The sequence below is a fragment of the Heterocephalus glaber genome, unplaced genomic scaffold, assembly GCF_053883595.1.
Source record: "Heterocephalus glaber isolate CG9 unplaced genomic scaffold, H.glaber_assembly_v1.0 deba00000331, whole genome shotgun sequence".
Taxonomy (NCBI): Eukaryota; Metazoa; Chordata; class Mammalia; order Rodentia; family Bathyergidae; genus Heterocephalus; species Heterocephalus glaber.
Window position 1 is genome coordinate 66,255,265 of NW_028258142.1, and position 26,261 is coordinate 66,281,525.

Here is a 26,261-nt window from a genome sequence, read left to right on the forward strand (position 1 = left end):
GGGTCCGCCGACGCCCCGGAAGGACAGCGTCTGTCTCCCGAGCCCCTCAGCAGAGCGCGCTCTAGCTCTGCCTTTAAAACAGCAACATGAAGCACGTGCTCCTTCGTCCGGAGGGTGTGAAGGCGAGGGCGGTCGTGAAGAGGGGCTCAAGCCCGGCCCGCTTCCCTGCACGGCGCGGGGCACTCCGGGCGTGGCGGCGAGGGAGCCAGGGAGGGTGGGCCCGCGCGGAACCGCAGGACCGGCCCGGCGTCCAGGCTGCAGGGGCCCACGGTGTCCCCGCCCACCCTCGGAAGGAAGCGCCCATCCCCGAGCGAGCCTCCGAGCGTCACCGCAGTGTAGCCCACGAGCTGCGGCGTCTCAGGCCGACCCCCGGGAGACGCAGGCTCGCCGCAGCTTCCGGGACGGGGGGCGTGGCCCCGCCAGCGGGGGGCGGGCTTGGGCGGAGAGGGGCGGGCTTGGGCGGAGAGGCGGGGCTCAGGTCAGACTGCTAAGCGCGCTGCATTCCCCGCTCAGACCCTGCAGTTTCCGGCCCGGCCGAGGGCTGCGCAGCGACCCTGTTGTGAGCTGCCTCGGAGCTCGGTACTGACAGGACTCTGACCCGGGGCGGGCCCGCTCGCGGTTCCCAGGTCAGAAAGTGGAGGAGACGCTGCTCCGCCTGTGCCCCGTGCCATCCAGAGCCCGCCGTGTGCCCCAACCCCAGGCTTGGCGTTGCACACCCTAGAGGTCCCGCGGGGCACCCGGCCTCCTGGTGTCACACCCAGCCAGGAGAGAGGCACAGGCCCCGGGGCAGAGCCTGTAGTGTGGGGAACCGCAGAAAGCGAGTCCACGACTGGACCGGGCTGTGCGAGGTGGAGGTTGCTCGGGCCTGGGAGCGGCTGCAGGCCTTGGCTCTCTCCCCTGCGGAGAGGGTCCTCGCTGCCGTGCCGGGGCTCACCCCGTGAGGCCAGGACAGGCTGGCATCCATGGCAGTGACTCCGGCCGCGCCGGGCGGCTCTGGGGAGGGAGGAGTGGTTCACTCTGTCCCTTTAGGACGGAAAGGTGACAGTTTCCGAAAGATGGAGCCAAGTGATGGGTCTCACGTGGGCAGCACTTACCCATCAGTCTAAGGAAGAGAGGAGGGCGGAGAAGAGGCCCCACTGCCAGCCACTGGCCCCGGCTGGTCAGCTGCTCGCCGGGGGATATAGAATAAGCGGAAAGCTGTGCTTTCCAGGCAGGGAGGAAGGAAGGAGGAAACCCGGGGAACTGACAGTCTGGGCCAGAGCAACTGAGTGATATGGATTGGTAAAGCAGGCTGTGTAAACTGACTGTAAACACAGCCTGGAGTGGTGGCTGTGTTCGCCAGCTTTCTGTTACTGTAACAAGTAGCTGAGCCAATCAGCTTAGAAAGATGACTATAAGGAGGTTTATTTGGCGCCTAACTCAGGTCCTGTCCATGGTCGCGAGGCCCGTTGCTTTTGGGACTGTGGAGAGGCAGCGGCTCAGGCAGGAGCTCTAAGCAGATGAAGCTGCTCCTGTCCTATAGCCCGGAAGTGAGAGAGAGGGAAGAGGAGGGCACAGGGGCTCCGGGGACCTCGCCCCTCCCGCCAGGCCCCGCCTCCTGTAGGCCCCCGCCTCCAAGAGCACCAGCGCTGGGGACTGAGCCTTGAACCCTTATCTAGCAAACGCTGAAGTCAGACAGACACCCTAGTCAGTGCCCACCACGCCTGGCAGGAAGTCTGGAGCGGGACCAGCGCTTCTGCTTTGCGCCTGCGTCCTCTCCGGGCGGAGCGCCTTTGGCTCCCTCCCCCTTCGCTCAGCAAGTTTGAGCTCTTCGGGCCTCCGTATGCGCTCACTGCCACCATCCCGGCCTCCCCTGCGCAGCCTGCACGCTGCTCCCGGCGTCCTCCGCGGCGTCTCCCTCGCGGCTGCCGGTGTCGCAGGCTCGGGGTGGCGGAGCTCTCGCCCCACCTCAGGGACCGGACCTGGAGATGGCTGCCCAGAAAATAAACGAGGGGCTGGAGCACCTGGCTAAGGCAGAGAAATAGTGAGTGAGCGGCCGCGGCCCCTATTGCGGACTCTGGGCCCCTTCTGGCCGGGACCCGGGCAGCTCCGGCGGACTGGAGGGCGCGGTGCGCGGAACCCTGGCCCAGTCCTGGCCGTGGCTCTCGTGAGCTTCGCGGCGGCTTCTCTGAGCTGGGCTCCACAGCCGGCCGGGAGCCGAGGGTCCCCCGCGGCGGGCCCTGTGTGCTGATCTTTACGGAAGCCACCCCTGGTCTCCAGCCACCAAATGCCAACTGCACCTCTGCCTCTCTCCACTGTGACAACCAGTGCCCCCTAAAGGACAGAGTCCTTGTTGAGAACCGGTGTCGTGGAGCGGCTGTCGATGAGCCCCAGATTCCTCATCCACCAGCCTGCTGTTCCTGAGGGCAAGAACTCTGTATTCTTAGCTCTTGAGTGTGTGCTGCCGCCTCCTCGAGCAGGCCTCAGCAGGCGCCCGGCAATATTTGTGGCACGCAGCTAATTCTCTTAATCTTTTGACCCCTTCCTTCTCCCCCGCTTACGTTATGCCCAACGATTATTTTTTAATTCAGCAATTAAAATGAAAAGCCTACTGCGTTAGGTGCTTTAATTTTGTAATCTGAGATCTGCAAGACAACTTTGCAGTTAGGCTCAGAGAAGCCTCCCACTGACTTGCCCAGGGCTGCACAGTTGGAAGAGGACAGAGCCAGTGCAGCATTCAAGCTGATGATGATGATGCCTCCTACTAATGGGCGGGGGCCAGGTGCTGGGCTCTCTTGGTGCAGGAAGTAGCCACAGGAGTCTAGTGGGAGCAAAGTAAAAGTACAGTGAGAATAGTACATGCAGTAAAGATCACAGTAAAGCTGTCAACACACAAGTTCATTCTGCCAGCAAGGTTTCCAAAATAAGGAATTTTAAAAAGGGAAAATCTTCAGTGGTTCTGTACACAGGCCGTGGTGTCCGAAGGGCGGAGAATGAGCTCGGGGCGCTGTACCAAGAGGAGGTAGGGCTGGGCTGTGAAGAGACCACCCTGGATGGACCTGGGCATTAGTTTTTCTCTGCATGGAATAACCAGGGGGCCTTTTGGGCAGCATTGTGGAGGATGGACTGTGAGGAAGGAAGGGGAGAGAACTGTGGCTTTTTCATTAAGCAGACATTTATGTCTGCATACCTGTACCAGCCACTGGGGTACTGGGCATCCTGAACTGGTCATTTTCTCAAGAGCTTAGAATTCACAGGAGGGCAGGCAGGTATGCAGATGAATAGGAATAGATATTCAGTGCTAGACTAGAAGCGCTCGGGTTTGGTGGAGGAGGTGGGGGTTACTGTCTTCGAGGTGCTGGGAGAGGAGGGGATACAGAGGGAAAGGTGGCTCCTGAGGCACTATGAGGCCGGTTAGTTGGCTGTGACTTCAGGGAGAGGTGGTGATGGCCTGAGTTAAATAATGGCACAGGATTGGGCAGCATATATCTAATAGAATTGACAAGCTTTAACATGTCCCCGCTGGCTTGAACCACCAGAGGTTTCTGCATGACGGTCCCATCGGGCGGCTCGTACCACTGAGGGGACGGTCGTGCGTGTATGACTGGTGGCTCAGATCCACCCAGCAGCGAGACGTGAATCACAGCCTCACTGTGAATGTATTAATGACTTGCTTGGCTATGGAGGTGATTTAGCAGATGGAGTGGAGGGAGTGGTCCTTAGCCGAGACAGTGACTGCAGATGAAGGGGAAGATTATGGGTAAGGCTGGGGCAGCAGCGAGGTGTTGGGCCCCAGCTTAGGGTTATGTTTAGGGCCCCAGCTTAGGGTCATGTTTAAGGCCCTTGAGGCGAGTAGTGCAGCAGGTGGCAGGGAAAATGGGCAGGAGCTCAGAAGAGATTTGATTTTCTCTATTTTCTAATAGTAGTCAGTAATCCCCTCAGATAAATGGTAGTTTTGCTGATTTCTTTTGTCCTAGGAAATTGGTGAATTTCCTTATTGACTTCAGACAAAAAGTCAAAACAAATGGAGGTTAGCTATGAAACTGAACTAAACTACAATACCTTCTTTTTCCTAATTGGTGAGGCTCAGTTGAGTGGTGTTGATCTTTGACTTTTTTTTTTTTTTTTGGTACCGGGGATCAAACTCGGGTCCTTACACTTGTGCAGCAGGCAGCGAAACCACTCAGCTAAATCCCCAGCCCTATCTTTGGTATTTTTAAATCTCCTGCTCTTTGGAGGTGTAGCACATTAGACAAATCATTATATCTTGTTCTCAGTGGGACTTAAATAATTCTCTATTACGCGCGGAATGTAGTGAGTGTTTTGGTATGGGGTGGAGAGTCAGAACTTTAATTTATTGTGTATTTCCTCAATTTTGTGGATTAAAATAGATATCCTGCAATTTTAAGGATTTTAGTTTTCTGAGCAATGAAATTCTTGGTAAGCTTGAAAACTTGCATACAACTTTGAATATTGTTACAGTATGTAAACACATGTTAGATGTTAAATACCTTAATTTCATAGTAAAAAAAATGTTACTTAACAGATTCTGTGGCCAGTTGGTTGAGCTGTCTCAAAATGTAGGGTGTACTTCCGAGGGCCCGCTCTCATCTAAGTTGCCCCCAATTCATAATGAGGTAGTAACAGTGTTATATGTAAGCAGGCTTTCCCCACTTGAACTGAAATTTAGAATTTAAGATGGTGTTCAGTAATTCTTATGCCCAAACACCCATGTTTGACACCCACTGAGTTACACTATACATCTGGTATTACTTTAAAATAAAAATGGAAAATATTGCAAAAAGGGCAAATTGATTGTTCTTTGATTTGGCATCTAAAGGCAATGGTGATATGGAAGGCAGTTTCTTTTGGTTACTGCACTGTCCTCTTTTCGTTTGTCCTTCTTCACTGCAGCTAATTCTCAGCTTTGGACCAAGTCCCTGTGTTACTCCTCTGAACATTTGTCTCTGTCCTCTCTCTGCAGTCTCCCTAGGGGCTCCTCTCTGTGTCTTCAGCATAGCATATGCTGATGACTCCACCTTTTCTCTGTACTCTGTACCCTAGCCTCTCAGCTGCTAGGGTGAAGATACGGTGCTTTGAGGTTCTTGAACATTAAGCACCTCTAGGCCTGCTAAGCGTGGATTACTGCACCCACCCCAAGGTTCTGGTTCTGTGGACCTGGGGTGGAGCAGCAGTGTGCATTTCCGGCAAGTGACCAGGTAATGCTGGAGCTGCCCATCTGGGCACTTCAGAGTGAGAAAACCATGTCTGGTAGTGAGAGGGAAAGAGGTGAGGTTGTATGTACTGTGAATAGGTCTGAGTGGAGGTGGGTTAGGTGCGGGAGGGTTATGCCTGATGCCTTCCCTTTTTAAAAAATTCATTTTAGTGACCTACACAATCATTATAAGCAGGATTCTGACCTGCAAATGTAGTTGGCAACTTCTGTTAAATGTATCTTTCTTTCATTCTAGCCTAAAAACTGGTTTTTTAAAATGGAAGCCAGACTATGACAGTGCCGCTTCAGAATACGGAAAAGCAGGTATTTGTGACTATAATCCTATTGTTGCAGTGTGTAACCCAAAAAACAGTCTGATAGCTTTATGTCATCAGGATGCTTTCGCTTAATGTTTCCTACAAGGCTTTTAATAGTTAAAAAGCAAAACAGAGCAACTGCTTAAGCTTTTGCATTTTTTTCAGAGGTGTAGGGTAGAGCTGCCATCTCTTAGAAAGGTTCCCCAAATTGGTAAGGTTGTATCTTAGAGTCACTCCTCATTCTTTTGCCCTAATGATTACACTTTTTAAACTCCTGACAATATACTTTAGTCTCTGAAAAGTAAGATGCCTTTTTCATGGCTAACTCAAGCTATATAAAAGCCTCGAGCTTTTTGTTTGGTTTTGTTTTTTTGGCAGTACTAGGAATGGAACTCAGGGACCTCTCTCCCACTGAGCTACAACCCTAGACCCCCAGACTCATATTTCTGTTTTTGTCAGTTTGTTTTGTTTTTTTTTTTTGAGCCAAGGTCTTACTATGTAGCCCAGGCTGGCCTTGAACTCATAGCAATCCTGCCTCAGTCTCTCAGGTGCTGGAATTACAGGCATTACCACCATGCCTAGCAAAAGTTTTGTTTTTTAAGAGATGCATTGCTAGACATTTATTTGAACCTGCCAAGAGGAAAGGTTTATTGTAAAATTAAGTATATATTGGTCTTTAGTTCCTAAATAATTTAATGAGCTCCACCGGAAGCACCGTTTCTGTGGTGACGTGCAGAGTTCCTGAAGTGAGCTGCTACCTTTTGGGACCGAAGGCCCTGCCCGACTCTTGCAGGAGCCCTGGGAGTGCTGGCCTTGGAATTCTAGGTTTCGAGTGGCACTGCTGTACTGCCAGTAGTCAGAAACAAAACAAAACAAACAGCAACAACAACAGTGTTGAAAATACTTCTGAAATACTGATAATCAGAAAAGTTGTAAAAGAATTCCTTCAGGAAAAAGAAATATTTTATAGTTTTATGAAACTTCCTAGGTATTTGAAATTGCTAGCATACTTTGTGATACTTCATATGAAATGTAGATTTCAGTAATGGTTCATTTGAGATTTTTTAATAATAGAAATAGGAAGTCTATATGTGTAGATGGATATATTTATTTTGTTGTTGTTTCGTTTCAGCTGTTGCTTTTAAAAACGCCAAACAGTTTGAACAAGCAAAAGATGCCTGCCTGAGGGAAGCCATGGCCCATGAAAATAATAGGGCGTATCTTTTTCAACCTTTAAAAAAGAATTTGAACAAATAGATAACTTTGACAGAAAGTTCTCTTACTATAAATTTGCTGCATGTGAAGTAAAATACTCTTAAATTAGAGAATGGTTATAAAAATGATGTATTTCTAAGCTCTGACAGAGCATTTGTAGTGATGTTTGATCATGAGGTTCACAGTGGTTTACAGAGCTGCATTCGAGAGTTTGTTTTCTATTATAGTTGCCAATTTTACTTGACAGTGGTTTTACTTGAGGTGAAGGGATACATGCTGAAGAATGAAATTAAAGCACACATATTGAAAATGTATACACACGTACATTTTTAAAAGTAGAGTCTTCCTTAGAAATAAGATTTCTAAGTAGTTTTTTAAAAATTTCCTAAGGTATCTTAAAACTTATCAATTAAAAGTGTTTATTTTGCCTTACTTCCAAATTATAGTCACAATAATCTTGCATTTTAGTAAAACTGGTCAGATTAATACATGGTAAAAAGAATTTAAATCTGTGATGTTTTGTCAATATTTTGTGAATTCTGTGATCTTAAGACTTCAACAGGCATTGAATTATTATATATTTTTAACCTATTTGTAGGATTTGTCTTTTGGAACCAATTGGGCTAGTGATTTTTTAAGTCTTTTAAGTAGTAGCTGTGTAAAAACTATTGATTTCCTCTTTTTTCCTTAATTTTGACATTGTTGCATCCATTCAGTCTTTTCCATGCTGCCAAGTAAGTAACACTCTCCATGTTTTTATTTGTTTGCAGATTATGTTTTAAAAGTCACTATTATAGGCTACTAAAGATTTTCAAAGTTATAAATTTGTACATAATTATTTTTGTATTAATGTAAATAAAATAGTTATTGCCTTAGTTACTTTCTTTTTGCTGGGACAAAATACCTGGCACCTACAAGTTAAAGGAGAAAAGGTGTACTTTAGCTCACAGTTTGTAGAGGTTTCAGGCCACGGTTGTCTGGTTCCAAGGCGGGATGGCACGGCAGAGGGGCATTGCAGAGGAGAAACAGTCCATGGTGTGGCAGGCAGGAAGCGGCAGTATCCAGCTTCCCATCCCTTTTATTCCATTGAGACTACAAGCCTGCTGGTTGTTGCCCCCCACATCCAGGTGGGGCATCCCATTATCCACACCCAGAACTCTGCTCAATCAATCAGTGGACCAATTTGGTTATCGCACACCCTTAAGCCATATTCACACACCTAGATCCAAGTGGAAAAGCCCCACTAGGAGTGAGTGAGGCTTTGGGGGACGTATAGATACAAGCCTGACAGTTATTGTCATTTGCTTTGGCCTTTAACTGAATCTTAAAGACTAAGGCACTCCTAATTGTAAGGTATGTGTTTAAATTAAACTCGGCGTACTATTTTCAGGACTATTTTGTTCAGTAGTCTGAAGAAATTAGTGAGTTAAAATCCCCGCCTCCCCTTTCATGTTAGTTAATAGTGCCTGTGGGAGAGTAGCAGGCTTTTTCTTGCTTTTGTGGAAAGTTTTGTTTTAAAAGTTAGATTTAGGTTTGTCAAATTAGGCTTGGGGTTGTCATTTAACCTTTTTGAGCCTTACTTAATTTTATATCTGCAAAATAAAATCTTTTCAACTTAGCATTTGCTGTTCCTAAAGCATTATTGCCCAGGAAAATAAAACCAAGCACAGTTGATGCTGTGGGGTGATACACACATTGGAGGGATACATTGTGGCCACCCACTTTCATTGGAGTCACTTCCCCACCAGTCCTGCACTCCCTTAGTTCATTAAGTCTCACCAAAGACATGGTCTTCTCTTTGCAGAGCCTATGAACAAGCTGGCATGATGCTGAAGGTCAGTCACATCCTTGTTATGTCAGAGCTATTGTATGGGTTGAATGAATTGTTGGGATAGAATTTATGTGGAGGCTGAAAAGTTTCCTTGCAGTAAAGCAAGAGATGCTAAGTTAAGATGTACTGTCTGGGGCAGTGCTGGTGGGGCACGTAGGGTGAGTTCTTTGTGCCTTCAGGTAGCAAGTGTAAAATATGACATGAGGAGAGATGTACTGGGGGACTGGGGACAGCAAGGCTCAGCTCTGCAATCAGGACAGGTGTGCGTTGCCGAGAAATCAGTCAGATGTGTGCTTTCCCTGCATTTGAAAACTTAAGGGCGTCTTAAGGTGGTGGAAACTTTATATGTGTCTTGGTTATTTGTGGGTTGTAGAGAGGAGGTTTTTATTTTATAAATAAATTGCAGTTGGCAACAAAGAGAATCGGAGACTTCAGCTATTGCTGCTTTACTTGTTTCTTGAATGGATTATTTTGATATTAAGCCTTCTTGAAAGCAGGCTAGGGATTAATATCCTGCTGTCGTAAGCTGGGACAGACTCCTTAAGACAGTGACTCTAGGTATGCCGGGTGGCAATCAAAATGAAATATTTTCCTCTCCATTTTTATATGTGCTTTCTGTTGTGGTACAAGTTACTCGAAATATTTAAAGTTCCCATGGCTTTGTTTTAAAAACGTACGCTTCAGTAAAGTTTTTCTTTTCTGTGACTTTGGTTTTTGAGACACAGGGTCTGTATGTAGCCCGGGCTGGGCTTGAACTCACTGCCCTCAGCCTTCCGGGGCTGGGATTACAGGCGAGTGTCACCATGTCTAGCTCTCTGTGACTTTGATAATACTAACTTACTGATTTTTTTCAGTGAATGGATGCTTATTGTGGAACGTTTAGAAACATTGGGGAGAACAAAGAAGTGTCTGTAATAGCCATTAACATACTTAGTTTAAAAATTTCGTAGCCTTTGACACAGCAGTTCCAATTCTGTGAATCTATCATAAGCAGATAGAAAATATTTGAGCATAAGCATGTTTATTGAAAATGAGCAGTTATCTAAAAATTTTAAGAGAATTTTAAAAATGTGGTACTTTAGATGAAATGGTCCATGTCCATTGAAATAAAGCTTTTCTGGCTGAACATGCAGCTGAGTTGACATTAGGTGTCACAGGTTAGGTTACTAGCAGCAGAGAAAGAAGCCAGGAGGAATGTGTTCTCAGCTCCTGCTTCCCCAGGAGCTAGGAGAGGCCCAGGTGGTTTTAGTCTTGGTGCACCTCAGATCTGGTTTTAGGATATCCAGTGCTAGAACGAGGTAGTTCTCACCACCTCCATTTATGTTCCAGCAGCTGTGCTAAGGTGACTCAAGCATCACTTCTGTTGCCCAAGTAGCTGTTTAATTTGAGATTGAAAAGGCTTCACTCTGAGTAAAGGAAAATGAGATGGATGGGGAAACAAGAAAGGAAATGTTTTCTGCACGGTCTTGTGCTTGGTTTAAACGGCTGGGGACAGTGCCGAGTGGCATTGGGAGCCCTGAGCTGTGATTTCCACCCCTCTGTCCTACAGAGCTTCCCATTTACTGTGTGGCAGGGCTGAGGGGGTGGCAGCTTGGAGGCCAGGCCCAAGGGAACCCCGGGGCTTGTCAGAGCTACGCTGGTGCTGTCACCTGTGACCTGGGATTTCATGTCCTGTTTGCCCCATAGGGACAGTACGGTGCCATGGCACACAAGCCACTGGAAATAGCACTTGGAAGTGAGTGGCACCGCCCGACTTTTATTCTGAGAAGTGTCAGTGCTGTGGTTGGACCCTGGTCGCTCCCAGGTGTCAAGCAAGGCAGGGAGGTGTATAGTTGTCGTTCATCTTTAAAGCTAGGTCTCGGTGACACTTCTTCCCTCCATCTCTGATGCAGTCACTGCTCTGTATGCCCTGTGTTCTTGTTCTTTTATCCCCAGATGCTCTTATGTTCAGTATACATTTAATGAATGGGTTGGTGAATTATGGAAGGAATGGTCTATAAAAGTGAAAATGACCCGCAGGATCAAAGTTTTCCCAAATATCCTTCAACATGTTCCAGTCCAAAGACTTGGGGTCTCTTACTGAACTTTGGTTTCTAGAACAAAAGAATGTTTTCATCGGAGATGGGAATGTACTGTGTTTCACTTGAGTAGTAATTGGTAGCAGCTTTATCTCGTGTAGTGCCCTTCCGTCTGTCTCCATAACTGAATAATGAAAAAGTTCTGTTTTAGAATTGGTGAGTATGGGGGCTGCGGTTTTGCTGGAGACATCTGAGTGTTTGTCGGCTCGGTGAGGGGCTAAGCAGGCTGATTTGCCCGCGATCCATGAGATGTCAGTGTGCCTGCGTCACCACACGCAGGTCAACCCTAACCGCACAACTCCTGTAAACTTTGAGCTTTTAAATGATTTCCATTTTCAGTTTCTAATAAATTTTTGATTTGGAGATGTTAGGACCAAAAGGTCTGAGATTCACAAAATGAGAGTAAGATATGTCTGGGGCCACGGATTCTGCCGGACCCAGGTGCAGGGGCCACTGAGGTGTCAGGAGTGGGCAGGAGGCATGGAGAAGCGCTGCCCGCCCCCGAGGCACCCGCTCCTGACGGGGCCGCTGCCTCGTGGGACTGCGAGCCCTGTTGCCATAGCCTTTGGGGACTTTTTAAAAAGGAGGCTGTAAAACAAAAGTTCCGTGAAAGTATCTAATTTAAAAATACTGCATGATTCAACCAAAATGTCCTTAGAAGTGGAGTGCAGCCCTGGGGCTGCTGGTGCGTGACCCTCGGCACAGTAGCCTCAGAAGTGTTTAAAGCGCTGTGAGGCTTGGAAAAATAGTTCCGAGCAGGTTTTCCCAGTCCACGTTACACGGTGCCTCTGAAAGTCTGTGAAGCGAGGATGGACTGGAGCCGTCGTAGTCTGGCCAGTGAAGTGTCCCGTGGGGGAGGGCGCGATGCTGCCTGATGTCGCAGAGTGACATGTCACGTGTCACTTGCTCTCATCAAACAGGAAGAAAATTAGTGAGTTTCCAGTTGTTAACTGCGTTTCTTAAGTTGACCTGTGCCGCGTGCTCTGCCCAAAGGAGATGCAGAAGCTGCCGGAGGCCGTCCAGCTGATCGAGAAAGCCAGCACGATGTACCTGGAGAACGGCACCCCGGACACGGCCGCCATGGCCCTGGAGCGCGCCGGGAAGTGAGTGCGCCACCCCGCGGAAGTCCTGCTCTTCTGATTTTAACGTCCTCTGAAACGAGTTTTCTGTTTCTCACATAAGTCACATTCTCTTGTCTAATTCAGGCTGATAGAAAATGTAGATCCTGAAAAGGCTGTACAGTTGTATCAGCAGACAGCTAATGTGTTTGAAGTAAGTTGGAACCCTCCTGTTTTTCTTTGATTACTTAAGAGTGTCTAGAGCAATAACTTACAGGAAAACAGAAATGCAGTGGGTAGTTTGCCAAGCTTTTCCATGCTCACAACTGAACTCTGTTCCTTTTTCCTGTTGGAGAGTAGTGAATGGGCTAGCAGCTCCGCACTCCCGACACAGTGCCATCACTTCCTTAGAGTTACTGTCGGAGGGTAAGAAGGTGCCCCATTAAAGCAGCCAACACTCCCTTTCTTTGATTCCTTCAGAATGAGGAGCGTCTCCGGCAGGCGGTTGAATTGCTGGGAAAAGCCTCCAGGCTGCTAGTTCGCGGACGCAGGTAAAGCTTTCCCAGCTGCGCTCCTGGGAGTCTGCATTTGGGTCAGTTAAATGCTTGAGGGTCCAGCTCGTTCATCTTGCTGGCATCAGCCGTAGGCACAGCAGGCCACCCAGGAGAAGAGTCGACAGCAACAGTGGGCGCGTCGAGTTCAGTGTCAGAAGGTCTGCGTTTCTACAGTGCGGTGCCCAGATTTATGCATTGTTCTTTCATCGGCTTGGATGTAGCCCAGCAGATGAAAGAGAACAGTTTTCTTCATTTGTTACTTCGTCTAGAATGTTTCTCTCTTGAGGAAATACATGTATATTGGGATGAAAGACAGAAACACTTTAACCCTCACTCAGGAAGAGTGACAGTTTCTTGGTCACATTGTGTCACTGAACAGGGTGTGCATCTTTTTATCCTTGGCATATGTGGCTTAGAGCACAGACTGCTGGATGCTGGAAAGCTAGACCTCCATTGGGTCTCTTCTACTTTACCTCACCTTATGCGTAGTGCAGTTTGTATCATGATAAAATCGTGCTTGCCACGTCCTCACTTAATACTGCAGTATTTAAGATAAACGCCCTTAGGACAGTGTAAGCTTGGAGACAAATGTCCTAATTAAAACTCGCACGTAGCTCTCTGGTGACAGAGAAGACCCCAGATTTATTTTGTCAAGAAATTAAAATAGAAATGACTGCTGAATCTATCAGTCCCTTTCTGGGACTGCATTTTTTTCTTAATTAAGACACCATATTTTAAAATATAATTGAAACGTTTAGAATAACATCAGACTAAACCTAGAATTAACTATTGTCATGTTCTCACTTAGCTCTACCACTGTTTATATAAAGCCTTTTCATTGATTAGGTTTTTGTTGGCCTAAACGGAATAGAAATTTTGTTGTGCTTTTAAATGAAGCCTTTTGTACTAAAACATGGAACAGTTCGATTCACAAATCAGTTTGAATCATCACCTTTATTCGTTCTACTAGCCACTGGTTCCCGGAAATGCAGACTCGGGTCCAAGGTCAGATCCCTGAGTGTGGCAGCGGCCCCTAGGCTGTGCAGAGTGGCTGACCTGCGATGTGTCACCTCGAGTCCCCCTCATGTGCCGGCCCTGCCTAGACACAGGGGCGGTGTCCTGCACATCCCAGCCTGCTGTGGCCTCCTCCTCCATGAAGAGCCTGGAAGCCCCCCTGCAGGAGCCGCCCAAGGGAGGGAGAGGTTGCAGGTGATGGGTGGGCAGAAGGCGAGCACAGTCCCTTGGGCTGCGCTTCCCATCTTTCCCGCCTATTTCCCAAACTGTAGACCACCTAAAGCTGCAGGGAAGGAGGTCAGGCGAGGGAGGAGCCCGGGCTCGAGAGCTCCTCTGGCACCCGTGTGGGGGACGCGCCCCCCTCGCCCTGCAGCCGGTGCCAGTCGGTGCCATTCGGTTTTGACAGCCGTGCTGGAGCCATGGCCCGGAGCAGGCACTGCACAGCGTGGCCCTCCTGTCCCCGGGGCCATCTGGGCGTGCTGGGAGGGGTCCTTCAGGGTGTGCTTTACTAGGGTTGTTTGGTTTTTCCTTCTTTTTAGTAAAACTGCATTTTATAATGAGAATTTCTGCAGTGTTTAAACAAAAGCCAGCTTTGTGGAAATTTAATTTTAAATTGTATAACATCATAAAAGTTGATGTAAACTTACTCAGGAAAATGACAGAATTTGATACTGTGGAAAGTGTCCCTGGGTACGAGTGGTATGAAAGAATTAAAAGCCTGCTGCCTGAGTACTTCTGCCAGGGCATTGAGTAGTGCAGGGTAGTAAGACACACCAAGAGTTGATCCTGCTGGAGAGATAATCGGGCCCGTTCTTGTGATCCGTGACCACACTGAGGTAGTGATCTGAGCGGAGGCCGCGGTGTCCTGAAAGAACTATAGCAGGTGGCGAGCTTGGATGCTCCGCATGTAACACCCAGGAGAATGTGGCCTCCTGTGCTTGGCCTGTGGGAGCCTGAGGAACCTTACACTGCAGTGCGCACGAGTGCAGCAGAAGCAGCCAGTCTGCTTCATGTCTCCTGGTCTCATGCTTTCCCTCCGGTTCTGGAGAGCCCTAAGTCAGAGGCCCAGAATTTCACTCAGGGAGCATTGGGGCCTTTGTCCTTCCCCGCAAGCTGATGCTGACGAGGGCTGAGCCTCCCCGAGAGCTGGAGCAGGGGCACGTGGTGAGTGTTCCCACTCGGCACCCGTGGGAGTGGGCCAGTCCCTAGGCCCTAAATGCTGGGAGGGCGGTGTCCAGGCAGGCGTCCCCTGGGTTTCTGCTGCGGTAACTGTCCCGTCCACTGTGGGCGCGGCCTGTCTGTGATCCCATGCTGTGAGGGCCTCCGTTGGGAGTGTGACAAGACTGGAAGGCTTGTAGGCTAAGACAGACGTTGGTGGCTGGATATTTGGCTCAGTGGTTCCGCCGCCTGCCTTGCAAGTGCAAGGTCCCGAGTTCGATCCCCGGTACCAAAAAACAAGACATTGGCATTTGGGAAACAGCTGGAGCTGGGGAGGAACCAAGTCTGTGGCAGTTTCCTGTCTTAGGCACTTAATTGCTGTGGGTGGGGCTTAGGGTTCAGTTTATTTTGGTCTAAATCTTTCAGTTATAGGAAGACAAAAGCAATTCACCCTCTGCAGCAAAACTAGGCACATTCTCTTAGGAGCAGTAAGAATTACCTGACGGGAAAGTCAGGAGCATCTGTGTTTCATTGTAAGTTTGATAAGTTTCCTGGATACCTTCGAAGATGGATGGCTTTTTATGCCAGGTCCATGGACTTTAGCAAAGTTGATCAACTTTTTCCACTCCAGGCTCAGAAATGCAGTGTTTCTTCTGGTGCTTTGCTAGGTGGTTATAAGCACACGGAGATGCTGTTTTTATGACAATGAAAGAACTAATTCACGTTGCAGAACACAGCCTCTTAGATGAATGTGTTAAGAGTTTGCAGTGCTGTATTCCTACCGGAGTGATAGAATCTGGACATTATGGGCACAGGACGTCTCTGCTGTGTGTTTTATAAAACAGAGTCTGTGCTAAGCTCATGCTCATGTCACAAGTGATACCGACCCCCGTGGGACCCCATGCATTAATTTTCTGTTTGTGAGACAAATTACCAGAAGCTCAGCATCTTGAAACACAGTCAGTTACTTCCCAGTTCTGTGTGTCAGCTCTGTGGGCTGTGATGGCATCTGAGGCTCGCTGGCTATTGGTAGAATTTGTTCCTTTGCAGTTGTGGACAGAGGTCCCCGGCTTCTCGTGGCTGTCAGCCTGTAACCATTCTCGGATAGCGCTGCATCAGTTCCTCAGCCTGCGCTCTGCAAGGTCGTTTGCAGTGACACTAACTGCGGGGGCTCAGGCCCTGCGGACAGACCTCCCCGCAGGCCGCCCCCAGCACTGAACCCAGGGGAGCCCCACCGTGTTCCCAGGCCAGGCCCACCCCAGGGGAGCATTTACACAGGTCCTGTGAGCTCGAGAACCCTGGGGCAGTCTTAGAGTACCACTGTCACACCCCCTTCTACGCTGAGCTTCCTTCTCCCAAGCGATGCCAAGTTAGAGGGTGCTCTGGAGTCCCTGGAGAGGAGTCCGGGTGCTGGGGTCAGGGCCGTTGCGTTTGCTAGGTGCTCACTGATGTGTGGGCCTTGGTGCCATGCACTCCTGTGTCCCGTGCAGCCAGCCTGATGCCCAGGCCAGGGCCAGGCATGGCGCAGGGCAGATGGAAGTCTGCATTATGCTGCATTTGGTAAGCACTGGGTCTCTCAGCTTCTCTAAAGTCTGTGATATCAGATACCTTCTGAAGGGACCTCAGGCAGATCTGCCTTGTTTATGTTTCTCTGTTTTGCTTTCAGGTTTGATGAGGCGGCACTCTCTATTCAGAAAGAAAAGAACATTTATAAGGAAATTGAGAATTACCCAACTTGTTACAAGGTATTCTTTGAAAGAGCTCATTTGTGGTTATACATTGGGTAATTTTTCACATTGGTATAAATAAATGCCTAAACAGGGATTCTGTGGGTATTTGTAAAATAACACTTCTACCAAGACCGAGTAAGCCATTACTGCCTAGTCTTGCTGATTAGAATTAAAACTACCAGGAAAGTACAGAAAGCAACTCCCTACTCTCTGTAAAGTGAGCAAAAGCACGCAGCCCGGAGGGGAGCAAGCACTCGGACACAGCAGATGGAGAGCGAGTCCCTGGCCCCGTCTGCAGCACCCCAGGAAGCCTGAGCAGCACAGGCCACACGGGGTTCTCCTAGGAAGCCACCCTTCCAGCTGGGGCGCGGCCACCACCATGCTAGGAGATCCAGAGACCTGTAGGGAGGAGCCAGGACAGCAGGGAGGAGACCCGCAGGGGAGAGGGAGAGGGACTCCCCAGGGAGTGATGGCAGAAGCCATGAGAGCGAGAGCGTTCAGTGATGCGAGCAGCCCACTGCTGCCCACTGCTGCCCGGGGTTCACCACCACTGCCCTAAGGCCTGGGACCTGCCTTAGGGACGGTGGGCGCGGGGGGACCCAGAGCAGGAGAGCAGCGTTCTGAGAACACAGGCAGCCTGGGGCGCTGAGCTGCCGTGAGGTTTTATGAGTGCGCCTGCTCCTGCGCCCCTGTGCTGTCCGCCTACGCGTGGTACTGTCTGTTAGCTAAAGCCTTCCTGCAGACACTCCTGGTGTCCAGTTGTGGACCTACGGGCTCCCCACCTTTCCTCTTCTCAAGATGGTACAGACACCCAAAGACATTCCCTGCGGGACGTGCAGGGTCTTCTGAGGCTTTGTGATCCCCATGTGGCCCGCAGCTTGCAGAGCCGGGTCCCGGGGGCGGTTTTCTCTCCGGTGTCTTTGGGATTTACTACAGACTTTATAAACCTCTCCATACAAACCCACACTGAAAGGCGAATTCCAGATGTTTTAGACGATGCCCGGAGGACGGCTTTATGGACCACAGCCCTCTGCTTTGTTTTAGAAAACCATCGCTCAGGTCTTGGTTCACCTGCACAGAAATGACTACGTGGCTGCAGAGCGGTGTGTCAGGGAGAGCTACAGGTCAGCGCCGGCAGCCGCCCTTGAGACAGGGTTGGCGTTTCTGTTCCTTAAGCCCCGTTGCCACTCAGACAAGCTCTGGCTGTCAGACTTAGGATGGGGTCCTCCGCCACCCTTTCAGTTCAGGGTTTCCACGGGGGTGCGTGACTTGAATCACCCTGTCATGTTTGCTTCCTGAGAAATAAAGTGCAGGAAAGGCAGAGCTGCCCTGTGTGCTGCCCAAAGATGGCGGGAGGGAGTCCTGTGCAGGGCGGCCCATCCGGTTGGCATTCAGGGCTGGACCAGTCCTTTGTGGGCGCCCTGTGCCCCACTGGGTGTTGAGCAGCATCCCAGCCCTGGGCAGTGCCAGAACAGCCCTGTCACTGGCTTTGTCCCAGCTCTGCCGGGTGGCGCCCTGGGGGAGAGGCGTTCTCTGGGGAGCGGTGACGAAGTGCACGTTTTGTCTCCACAGCATCCCGGGCTTCAACGGCAGCGAGGACTGTGCCTCGCTCGAGCAGCTCCTCGAGGGCTACGACCAGCAGGACCAAGACCAGGTGTCGGAGGTCTGCAACTCGCCCCTCTTCAAGTACATGGACAATGATGTGAGTGCTGCCGGGCGGGTGGGCGCTCTGCCCTCCACTTGCCAGGGGCTTTCTGTGATTTGAGAGATTTTCTACCACAGCTTTTCAGCCCAGACTCACTCAGAAAAGAACCAGGCAATCCCACTGACTTCCTCCTTAGTGTAGGAAACCTGGACGTCAACCCCATGATTCTGCAGCCCTTCACCGACTCATTGCTGCATTGACCATAGCACGTTTTAACTTTTTAAATTGATCTACTTATTTTGTAGTACCAGGGATTAAACCCAGGGCTTTTATACTAAGCTGTGTCCTGGCCCTGTTGTATTTTTTATTTTGAGACAGGGTCTCCCTAAGCTGCCCCAGCTGGGCTTGAACATGGCACTCCTCTGCCTCAGCCTCCCAGAGTGCTGGGATCACAGGCCTGTGCCACCACACCTGGCTCACTGTGGCACATTTTTAAACTTAGCCTGTCAGCATCTCCTGCAGTCTCTTTCCCTCTGAAGGCGTTTAGTTAATAAGTTTCTTTTCTTCCGGCTTCTTGTCTGAAAGAGGCCCACGATGTGGTCCTGGCAGCTCAGCAGACCAGCACTGTGCCGCTTGCGTGGCACTGCTGGGTGGTACGGGCTGCTGTTGATGGTCCCCCACCTCCAGGTGACTCATCCGTAGTGGTGAGCTCCTGGCGTCATCATGCCAGGGTGTCATGAAAGGCCCTCCAGTCGAGGTGAGAATGGCCTCACTTGTGAGAGCGGCCCTGGCTTCCTTCCCACTACCTTTTCTCAGGAAATTGGTGAGTGGTGGTTTAAAGTCCTGTCGTAGAGTCAGGTCAGCTGCAGGCCGTCCATTTGTCACGATGATACGTGCAGAGAAACGTTTTCCTACGTAAATTCTTAGACAGGCTTTTGTAAATTGGTATAGATTTCTTAAGATTTGCCCCTCACTTCTCTCACACACCCAGCCAATCTTTGCTTCCTAGGGGCCAGAAGTGTGACGTGGTGTGTCTGAGTCATCTCAGGTCCCGAGTGTGGCACCTACTTGGTGTGCTGCAGTTGTGCACCTGCACGTTAGGGTCTCTGTGTTTCCCATCCAGGGTGGTCGTGGTGTTGGTGAGGGTGGAGGCCGAGGCGCTGTCATTTCTTGCTTAACCCCCACTGAGACATGTTCTCCACTCACAGCCTGTCCTGTCCTGACAGGCCGTGCAGCTGGGCCTGAGCTTGGTGGCTCCCCGTCCAGAAGCCACATGGCAGGGGTCCAGTTGCTGAGCTCACAGCCTTTCTTACCTGTTGTTGACAGTACGCCAAACTGGGCCTGAGCTTGGTGGTGCCAGGAGGAGGAATCAGGAAGTCACCAGCAACCCCCCAGGCCAAGCCCGACGGCGTGGCCCCTGCAGCCCCTGAGGAGGAGGAAGATGAATACTCAGGAGGACTGTGCTAGTATTTTGCTTACAACAAGAAAAGGAAAAAAGGAAGGGAGAATTTTGACATACCATTTTCATGGACCTGGGACTCATTGAAAGTTATCTCGACTTCCTTGAGGTCGTGATTTTGAATACTAATAAAGATGATTCTTAGTTACCATTTCCCAAATCAGCCATTGTATCTACTATGTCATGCATTTTCTTTTTCATTGTAAGAACAGGAATTAGCAGACTATCTGCTGTCATATGTCAATCCCGTTGATTTTAAACTTTGCAAGCCAAATTCTAGACAAGTCATATGCTAAACAAAAGGGCCGTGGGCACTGGTGCCCTTCCTCTCTGGTGGTCCTGTAATTTACTGTCAGAGGATTTCTTTGTATTTTATTTAATATTGCTGCTGAAAGTGAAGTTTACCAGTGAAAGAATTATTATATTAAAAACGTACTTTGTTTTGAAAAGGAAATTTATCCCCCATGACACTGGAGGCGTTTAGGGTTTAGGTCTTTCTCAGAGATGAGACTGAGATGAAGCAGTTGTGAGACTCGAGGTGCGTACATAAGATGCATATAAGCTTTTGTATGCGACTTTACAAAGTGCTGGAGGCGTTCTGTGAAGGCAGTCCTGTTTCCAGTGTTCTGCATGCGGGAGATTCTTGCACGTACAGAGGCACAGGGACTGCCTGGAGACCTGCTCAGCTCCTGACCACGCGGAAGCCAGCATCCTGCCCACATAGTGCGAAGGGGTCGAGTTCCATCATCCTAACTCCTGTGTCTCTCCCTCCAGAGCATGGTTTCTGGTTCGCTAGGAGTTGCAGCTAGACTATTACTGAACATGGGATGTGGCATACTACAAAGGTTTGGCTGAAAAGGGAGAACTGTATTTGAGAGACATGTTAAACCCTGGGCTGCCAGTATTCTCATACTGGGTGGTGTCCTGACATGTTATTTTTGAAGCATTCCTTTTGCACCCTGTGTGGCTTAGACCTGCCTCGTTGCCTGCCACCTGGAAGCATAGGACAGCAGCAGTGTGGCCCTGCACGCCCCGCTGGCACTGCCCCAAGCTGCTTTTCTCTCCATTCAGCCCCATCTGGGTCCCTTTAGACTCCTCCCCTAGCAGAACCCAGCCTGCTTTGTTTCACTGGGCTTCCTGAAACACTCAGAAGAGGGTACTGGTGACCCCGGCCACAGCTTTGCTCAGAGGAAGCCCCTGTCTGTCTCCCAGTGAGGGCGGATGTTAGTATGACTTCACCTGGGCGCCCCTGAAGTTACCTGCAGTTCAGCAGGTGGCAGCTCATTTTTCCTCATTGTACTGAGATTGTGAGCGGTGTGAAAACGACTGTACTTAGGCATTTTTATTTAAGGAGAAGATAAGCTTTCTGAGGTCTCATCACTGCTGCATGTACCTTTAGGTCCAGTCAGAAACTTCTGGAATCTTCTGCTAAGGCTCCTTTGAGCAAACTAGTAATCCGTGTGAGCGGATCGGCAGCGCTCACAGACGTGTGGGCTTTCTCTCTGCACAGCATGCTACTCAGCACAGCCTGTGGGGCCAGGAACACTTAGTTTTACACACTGAAGACAAAAGGGAATGATCCCAGCACGCTGCTGACCTTGGAGCTGCAGGGGACACCCCTGTCCCACCCTGCACCCTCAGGCTGAACATGCCGACTTCCGGAGAGCTCCTCCATGTCAGGGTCGTCCTCTGTGGGTCTATGAAGAGCTTTTGTGCCACACCTACATGTTTTATTTTTCCATCTGCATAAGTCTCATCCTGAGAGCATAGTCAGAAAATGATGTTTACAACAAGAATAGTTTTCCAGAACTCCAGTGTCCTCACTTTATCACGATGAAAGTCTGCATGAATATGCTCAGAATCTAGTTCCAGTGTTCTATATAGTAAGTAGTATACAAAGTATATTTAATATATTGAATTATTTGTACATATGCAGAGTATGGTGTTTGTGTATGGAATCTGCTCTATTCCTATTTTTTCCAGCTCTTTGACATTAAATGTGTTGTTATAGAAATACAGATTATTGCTTCTATCAGAAGATAATTATGAAAATAAAACGTGAAACTAAATAAGTACGGTCTTTATTTTGTTTGCTTTTTCATTATTTCTGTGATCTTAGCTTTATTTCATTTCTGTGATCTTATTTCTATAATCTCAGTGTCTTATTTCTATGATCTCAGCTATATTTTACAAGAATAGTATTTTTTTTTTCTCTTCACTTGTATTTTCTGCTTTGACTTTGGGAGTCAGGTACCTTTCGAGAGTTAAACTATTTGAGATCTTTAAAGTACCAGTCATTCAGTTACGATAGTACTGCTGTAAAATCCACTACCTAGTGATCTGTACCAATACGTCTTCCAAAGGGATAGCTTTTCAGTGGGCTAAGGAAGGTGAAATTGTGTGAAGCTGAGAAAAGTAACAGGAACAGCAGTGACTTGCAGTTACTGTTCCCAGATTGACCTGTGTGTAGTTAGACACTTAGGGATGCTCACTCTGTAATAGCATCCACATAGAGTGACATTTGACAGTGTCAGCTGATGCCTAGATGTAGGAGAAGCTGGAGTACGCAGAAGTAATACAGGAAGAGCGGCTCTTAGACACAGTGCGGGTGTGGTGTGCGCCCTAAGGACTGCTTGTTCTGGGCGTCTGTGGTCACCGTGGCATTTGCAGCAGGACACGGCTCCTGCCACCCACCACAGTCATTGTTTCATGGCAGCTCCTGCAGTAAAAGGATCAACACTGATACCAATTTGATGCGTTCAAGGCCTGAAAAAGGCTTGAAAAAAAAGTGGACTGAGAAGCATCAGTTTTGGAAAAGGAGCACAAACCTTGCACCCAAGTGTGGTGTGTTAGCATCTAAACGTACATGGAAAGACATCTCTAATCAGCATTAAGATTCCTCAGATAATTAGGTGTGTGTACAAACTTGGTCACTTAATTCCCTGTAGAGCGTAAGGTGAGAACACTATATAGCTGTATTTTCTTACATCTAATTCACCCAAATCTTTTAAGAGGTCTAATTTGCATTAAGAGGACTTAAATTTAAAAAGCTTTGAAATACTTAACTGTTACAAAGCTAACAAATCCGACATACACACAGTAAATTGAGCTTTTGAATTTTCTAATACTGTTGGTGAGTTTAAATTCGCAAATCAATAAGAGTATGTCGAATTTCTAAGTATTCCAAGAACCTTAAATATAAACAGGCAGATTACCAAAATGATTTTAAAGTTTGTTCCTAAAAATAGGAAGTGTTAGCTCCAGTATACTTATTTCAGTACTGCCCAAGGCAAGTCCTATAACGTGGCCAAATAAGGGGACCAGGTGTGCCACCAGGCACAGTTTTGAAAACTGTTGGACCCTGGGGTAACCACAGTGGCTGCTGAGGAACAATTCTCACACACACACACCCCCCCCCCAGGTGAGCATGCTTGGCCTGGCTCACTTCCTGTCCTGTGCCAGAGGGGACATCAAGCCTATGCCATTCACCTTGGTATCTTAAAGTCCTCCTTCAGCAGAGCCTCCACATGTTTTTGGTAACCTATTTGGGTGGGTAAGTTCTACCACAACAAGATAGAAGCTCGTGCCTTTCCCTACTTGAAGTATATTTATTGCCCAGTTGGGTTCTGCATCTTTCCAGATTTCGTGCATTTAAGCCATAACGTCAAATTGATAAACTCACAGTTCACCCATCAGACACTAGATTGATCAACTAGACTGCAGCCAGCGTGGGCTGGATTCTGGGGAGGTGACCCTATAACAGTTGCCCAGTCCAGAACGACCTCCAGCTCTGGTTTAAAATGATAGCTCCTGTTCTTCAATGCCACACACCCCCAACAGATCATCATGGCAGGCCTGGGGCGCACCGTAGGGCACAGAGGCAGGGGCATAGTGAAGCAGGTCTCCCCAGTGCCTGCTGCCATCCTGGAAGGGAGCTCCTGATCATGATGGGCTGAAGCATTAGCAGCCTGTGGCCCAGGAGAGGAGAAGCCAGCCACTGCAACTGGGACATAATCCACTTATGTCCTCAAGCCTTCAACTAACTTCCTAGCCCTCAGACTGTGCCACACCCAAAGGGCCTGCCCCATGTGGACTGCCATAGGGATCTGGATCCCTGTGGCAGAGGTGCCCAGGGCCAGCAAGGCCACTGTTAGACGCTTGAGAAGTTAAAGCAGCGGTGAGCAGCAGAGAGAGGGCCTCTCTGAAGCTTGTTGACAATTGAAGCCCCCTGGGAGAGCAAAGAGAGTCTCTGTAATAAAGACTCAGCAAAGTACAGCGGTTGGTGAGTTGGTGGGTTCAGCACCTCCTACTAGAACCCAGACTCACTTCAAGGGAAAGGCAGCTCAAACCTACAGTAGAACCATGCAGAGTTCAAACCTGCAGGTCAGGGAGCTCAATTCCAGCCTCACAGCCAGAAACCAGCCTGAATCTCAGTGTACTACAGCTGGCTCACTGAGATTAATTGACCTGGATCAGCATGCTGCTCCCCACATTGTCCACCAGAGACAGCAGAGACACGTCCTGAAGGGGACTTTTTTTTCTCTCCTTTTTTCTCTTCTCCTTCTTCCTCTTCCTCCTCCTCTTCCTCTTCCTCCTCCTCCTTCATTTCTCTCCTTTCTTGTTCCTGTTTCTGTCCTTTTTTTTTCTCAATTGCTCTTATTTTTATAGGATAGTGAATACAGTTTCTAGTTTTTCTGTTGCTGTTAGTTTGTTCTGTTCTTGTTTTTGTTCCTTCCTTCTCTTTTTTCCTCCTGTCTTCACCAGTTTCCCAAAGTTTGCAAGATCTTCCTGTGTCCTGTAGCCGCATTTCTAATGTTTCTCTCTCCTCCTATCTCTCTAACCCCCTGCCCCACTTCTAAGTCTTCTTTCTGGAGGGTAAATTCATTATACTGAAGGGCTTATTTACTGCAAACATATTTCTGGTTGGTCCTTGATTTTGATATAAAACCACAAGTCTAGTTCATGTGCTTAAAGGTGATGGATTAATAGTTACCACAATTTGTCATTTTCTAAGCTGTGTTTGATGCTATTGTTGATGCTGATTGTATTACTTTGGCCAAGGTGACGTGATTTTTCTAATCACTTGTCCTTCCTGGTATACCAAAACCAAGATCGTCTAAGGATCATTACAGACTGAAAACCCAAAGACCAGCTATACTTGGAAGACACCTATGAGAAGTAATCATTCCCTAAGAGTTCTAAATAATGGCAATAAAGATACTTGCAATCAGCAATATAAAAGTATCAAACCAGTAATTAAACCAAAAACATCAACAAAAAATGAAAATAAGAGAGAAGACACCTAAACAAGACTCAAACCCAGACCTCCAGCGCACCAAAGGCAAATTCAGCAGACAACAAGGTAGAACAATCCAAAAGCCAACCATCTGGACACCCTGAACTGATAACACAGGAAATAACAAAACAGATGAATGAGGCTCTAGAAAAAAATCAAAACAGAAATAATTTCCCAGATAACTTCAGAGATGGTGACAAGAATGAAAGACATGCTTAGTGACTGTAGAAGAGAAACAGATAAAAGGATAGAGGAGCTCAGGAAATGATGGAAACCATGAATGCCCAGCATAGAAGAGAAATGGAAATCATGAAACAGTTTCAGATATCCAGGAGATTAATAACTCCACTGAAAGTATACACAGCAGAATTAGCTAATGTGAGGACAGAATATCAGATTTAGAGGACAGGATTGTGGTTAGTGACCATGAAAGAGAGATTTCTTAAAAATAACAAGGCACCACAAGAAATCAATCCAGCAGCTGCAAGGTGATGCAAAGAATAATAAGACTGATCAGAGTCAGTAAAAAACCAGGCAATAGTGCAAACAACATTAAAAAAAAAACTTCACAGAAGTAATGGCAGAAAACTTCCCAAGCAGGGAAAAAGGATTTGACATACATAAATGAGGCATATAGGACTCCAACTAGCCATGATAAAAAAAAAAATCTACACTGAGATTTAATCATCAAGATTCCACAAACCAAGCAGAAGAACAAAATATTAAAAGCAGTTAGAGAAAAGAAACAAATCACATATAAAGGAAAGCCCATCAGAATCACAGCAGACTTCTTAACACAAACCCTCAAGTCAAGAAGACCCTGAGTGAAGTATTTCAAGCCCTACAAGAAAACAACCTCTAACCCAGATTGATGTATCCTGCAAAACTATCTTTTCAAAATCAAGAAATAAGATACTTTGACAACAAAGAACACCTGAGGAACTTCACGAATACCAAAGCACCACTCCAAAATATTCTAAACAGTATCCTAGAAAAAGACAGAGAGGATTACAATTCCATGAAGCCCAACAGAATGAAGCCATCAGACAAGGCAAGAAATTAAATGGAAAGGGGAAAAAATAAAAGAACCAACCACAGGAAAATATCATGATAAGGATAAGTCAATATATATCAGTTATAACTATGAATGTTAATGACCTCATTTCACCAATCAAAAGAAATAGACTGGCAGAACGGATCAAGAAGCAAGATCCAACAATATGCTGTATACAAGAAACACACTTAATTTTTAAAAATTCACAAACTGAAAGTCAAAGGATGGAAAACAATACTCCATGCAACAGGAACTGGGAAAAAAGCAGGAGCAACTTTCCTATTTGCAGACAAAGTGGATTTCAAACCAAAACTAATTAAGAGAGACAAAGAAGGCCACTATATTCTTGTAAAGGGAACAATCCAAGAGGAAGAAATGACAATCATAAATATATATGCACCAAATATCAGTGCACCCTACTACATAAAACAAATATTAACGGACATGAAAAATCAAGTAAGCACTAATACAATACTAGTGGGAGACCTCAATACCCCACTGTCACAAATAGACAGATTAACTAGACAAAAAATCAACAACAAAATATTAGAACTGAACCAAACTTGTGAACAAATGGACTTAATAGATGTTTACACAGTGTTCCACCCCACAAAATCAGAATACACAGTCTTCTCATCTGCACACAGGTTGTTCTCCA

General features: G+C 47.8%; 1 protein-coding gene across 4 annotated transcripts; it reads left to right on the forward strand.

The window, feature by feature from the left end:
* The first annotated feature begins 475 nt into the window (after positions 1–475).
* Positions 476–21,333, forward strand: Napg (NSF attachment protein gamma). Of its 4 annotated transcripts, none has more exons than XM_087194929.1 (12): positions 476–579; positions 5,451–5,518; positions 6,644–6,728; positions 7,443–7,460; positions 8,531–8,561; positions 11,629–11,738; positions 11,841–11,907; positions 12,174–12,244; positions 16,086–16,164; positions 17,194–17,273; positions 17,722–17,851; positions 19,121–21,333. In XM_087194929.1, exons 3-12 carry the CDS (start codon positions 6,706–6,708, stop codon positions 19,259–19,261), a joined length of 750 nt encoding a protein of 249 aa, XP_087051055.1. In that variant the 5' UTR covers positions 476–579; positions 5,451–5,518; positions 6,644–6,705; the 3' UTR covers positions 19,262–21,333. The 4 variants fall into 4 exon arrangements, with proteins under 4 accessions (XP_087051055.1, XP_087051048.1, XP_004853298.1 ...); XM_087194922.1 differs by having other exon boundaries at positions 517–626; XM_004853241.4 differs by lacking the exon at positions 476–579 and adding an exon at positions 1,829–2,023.
* Positions 21,334–26,261: the final 4,928 nt, after the last annotated feature.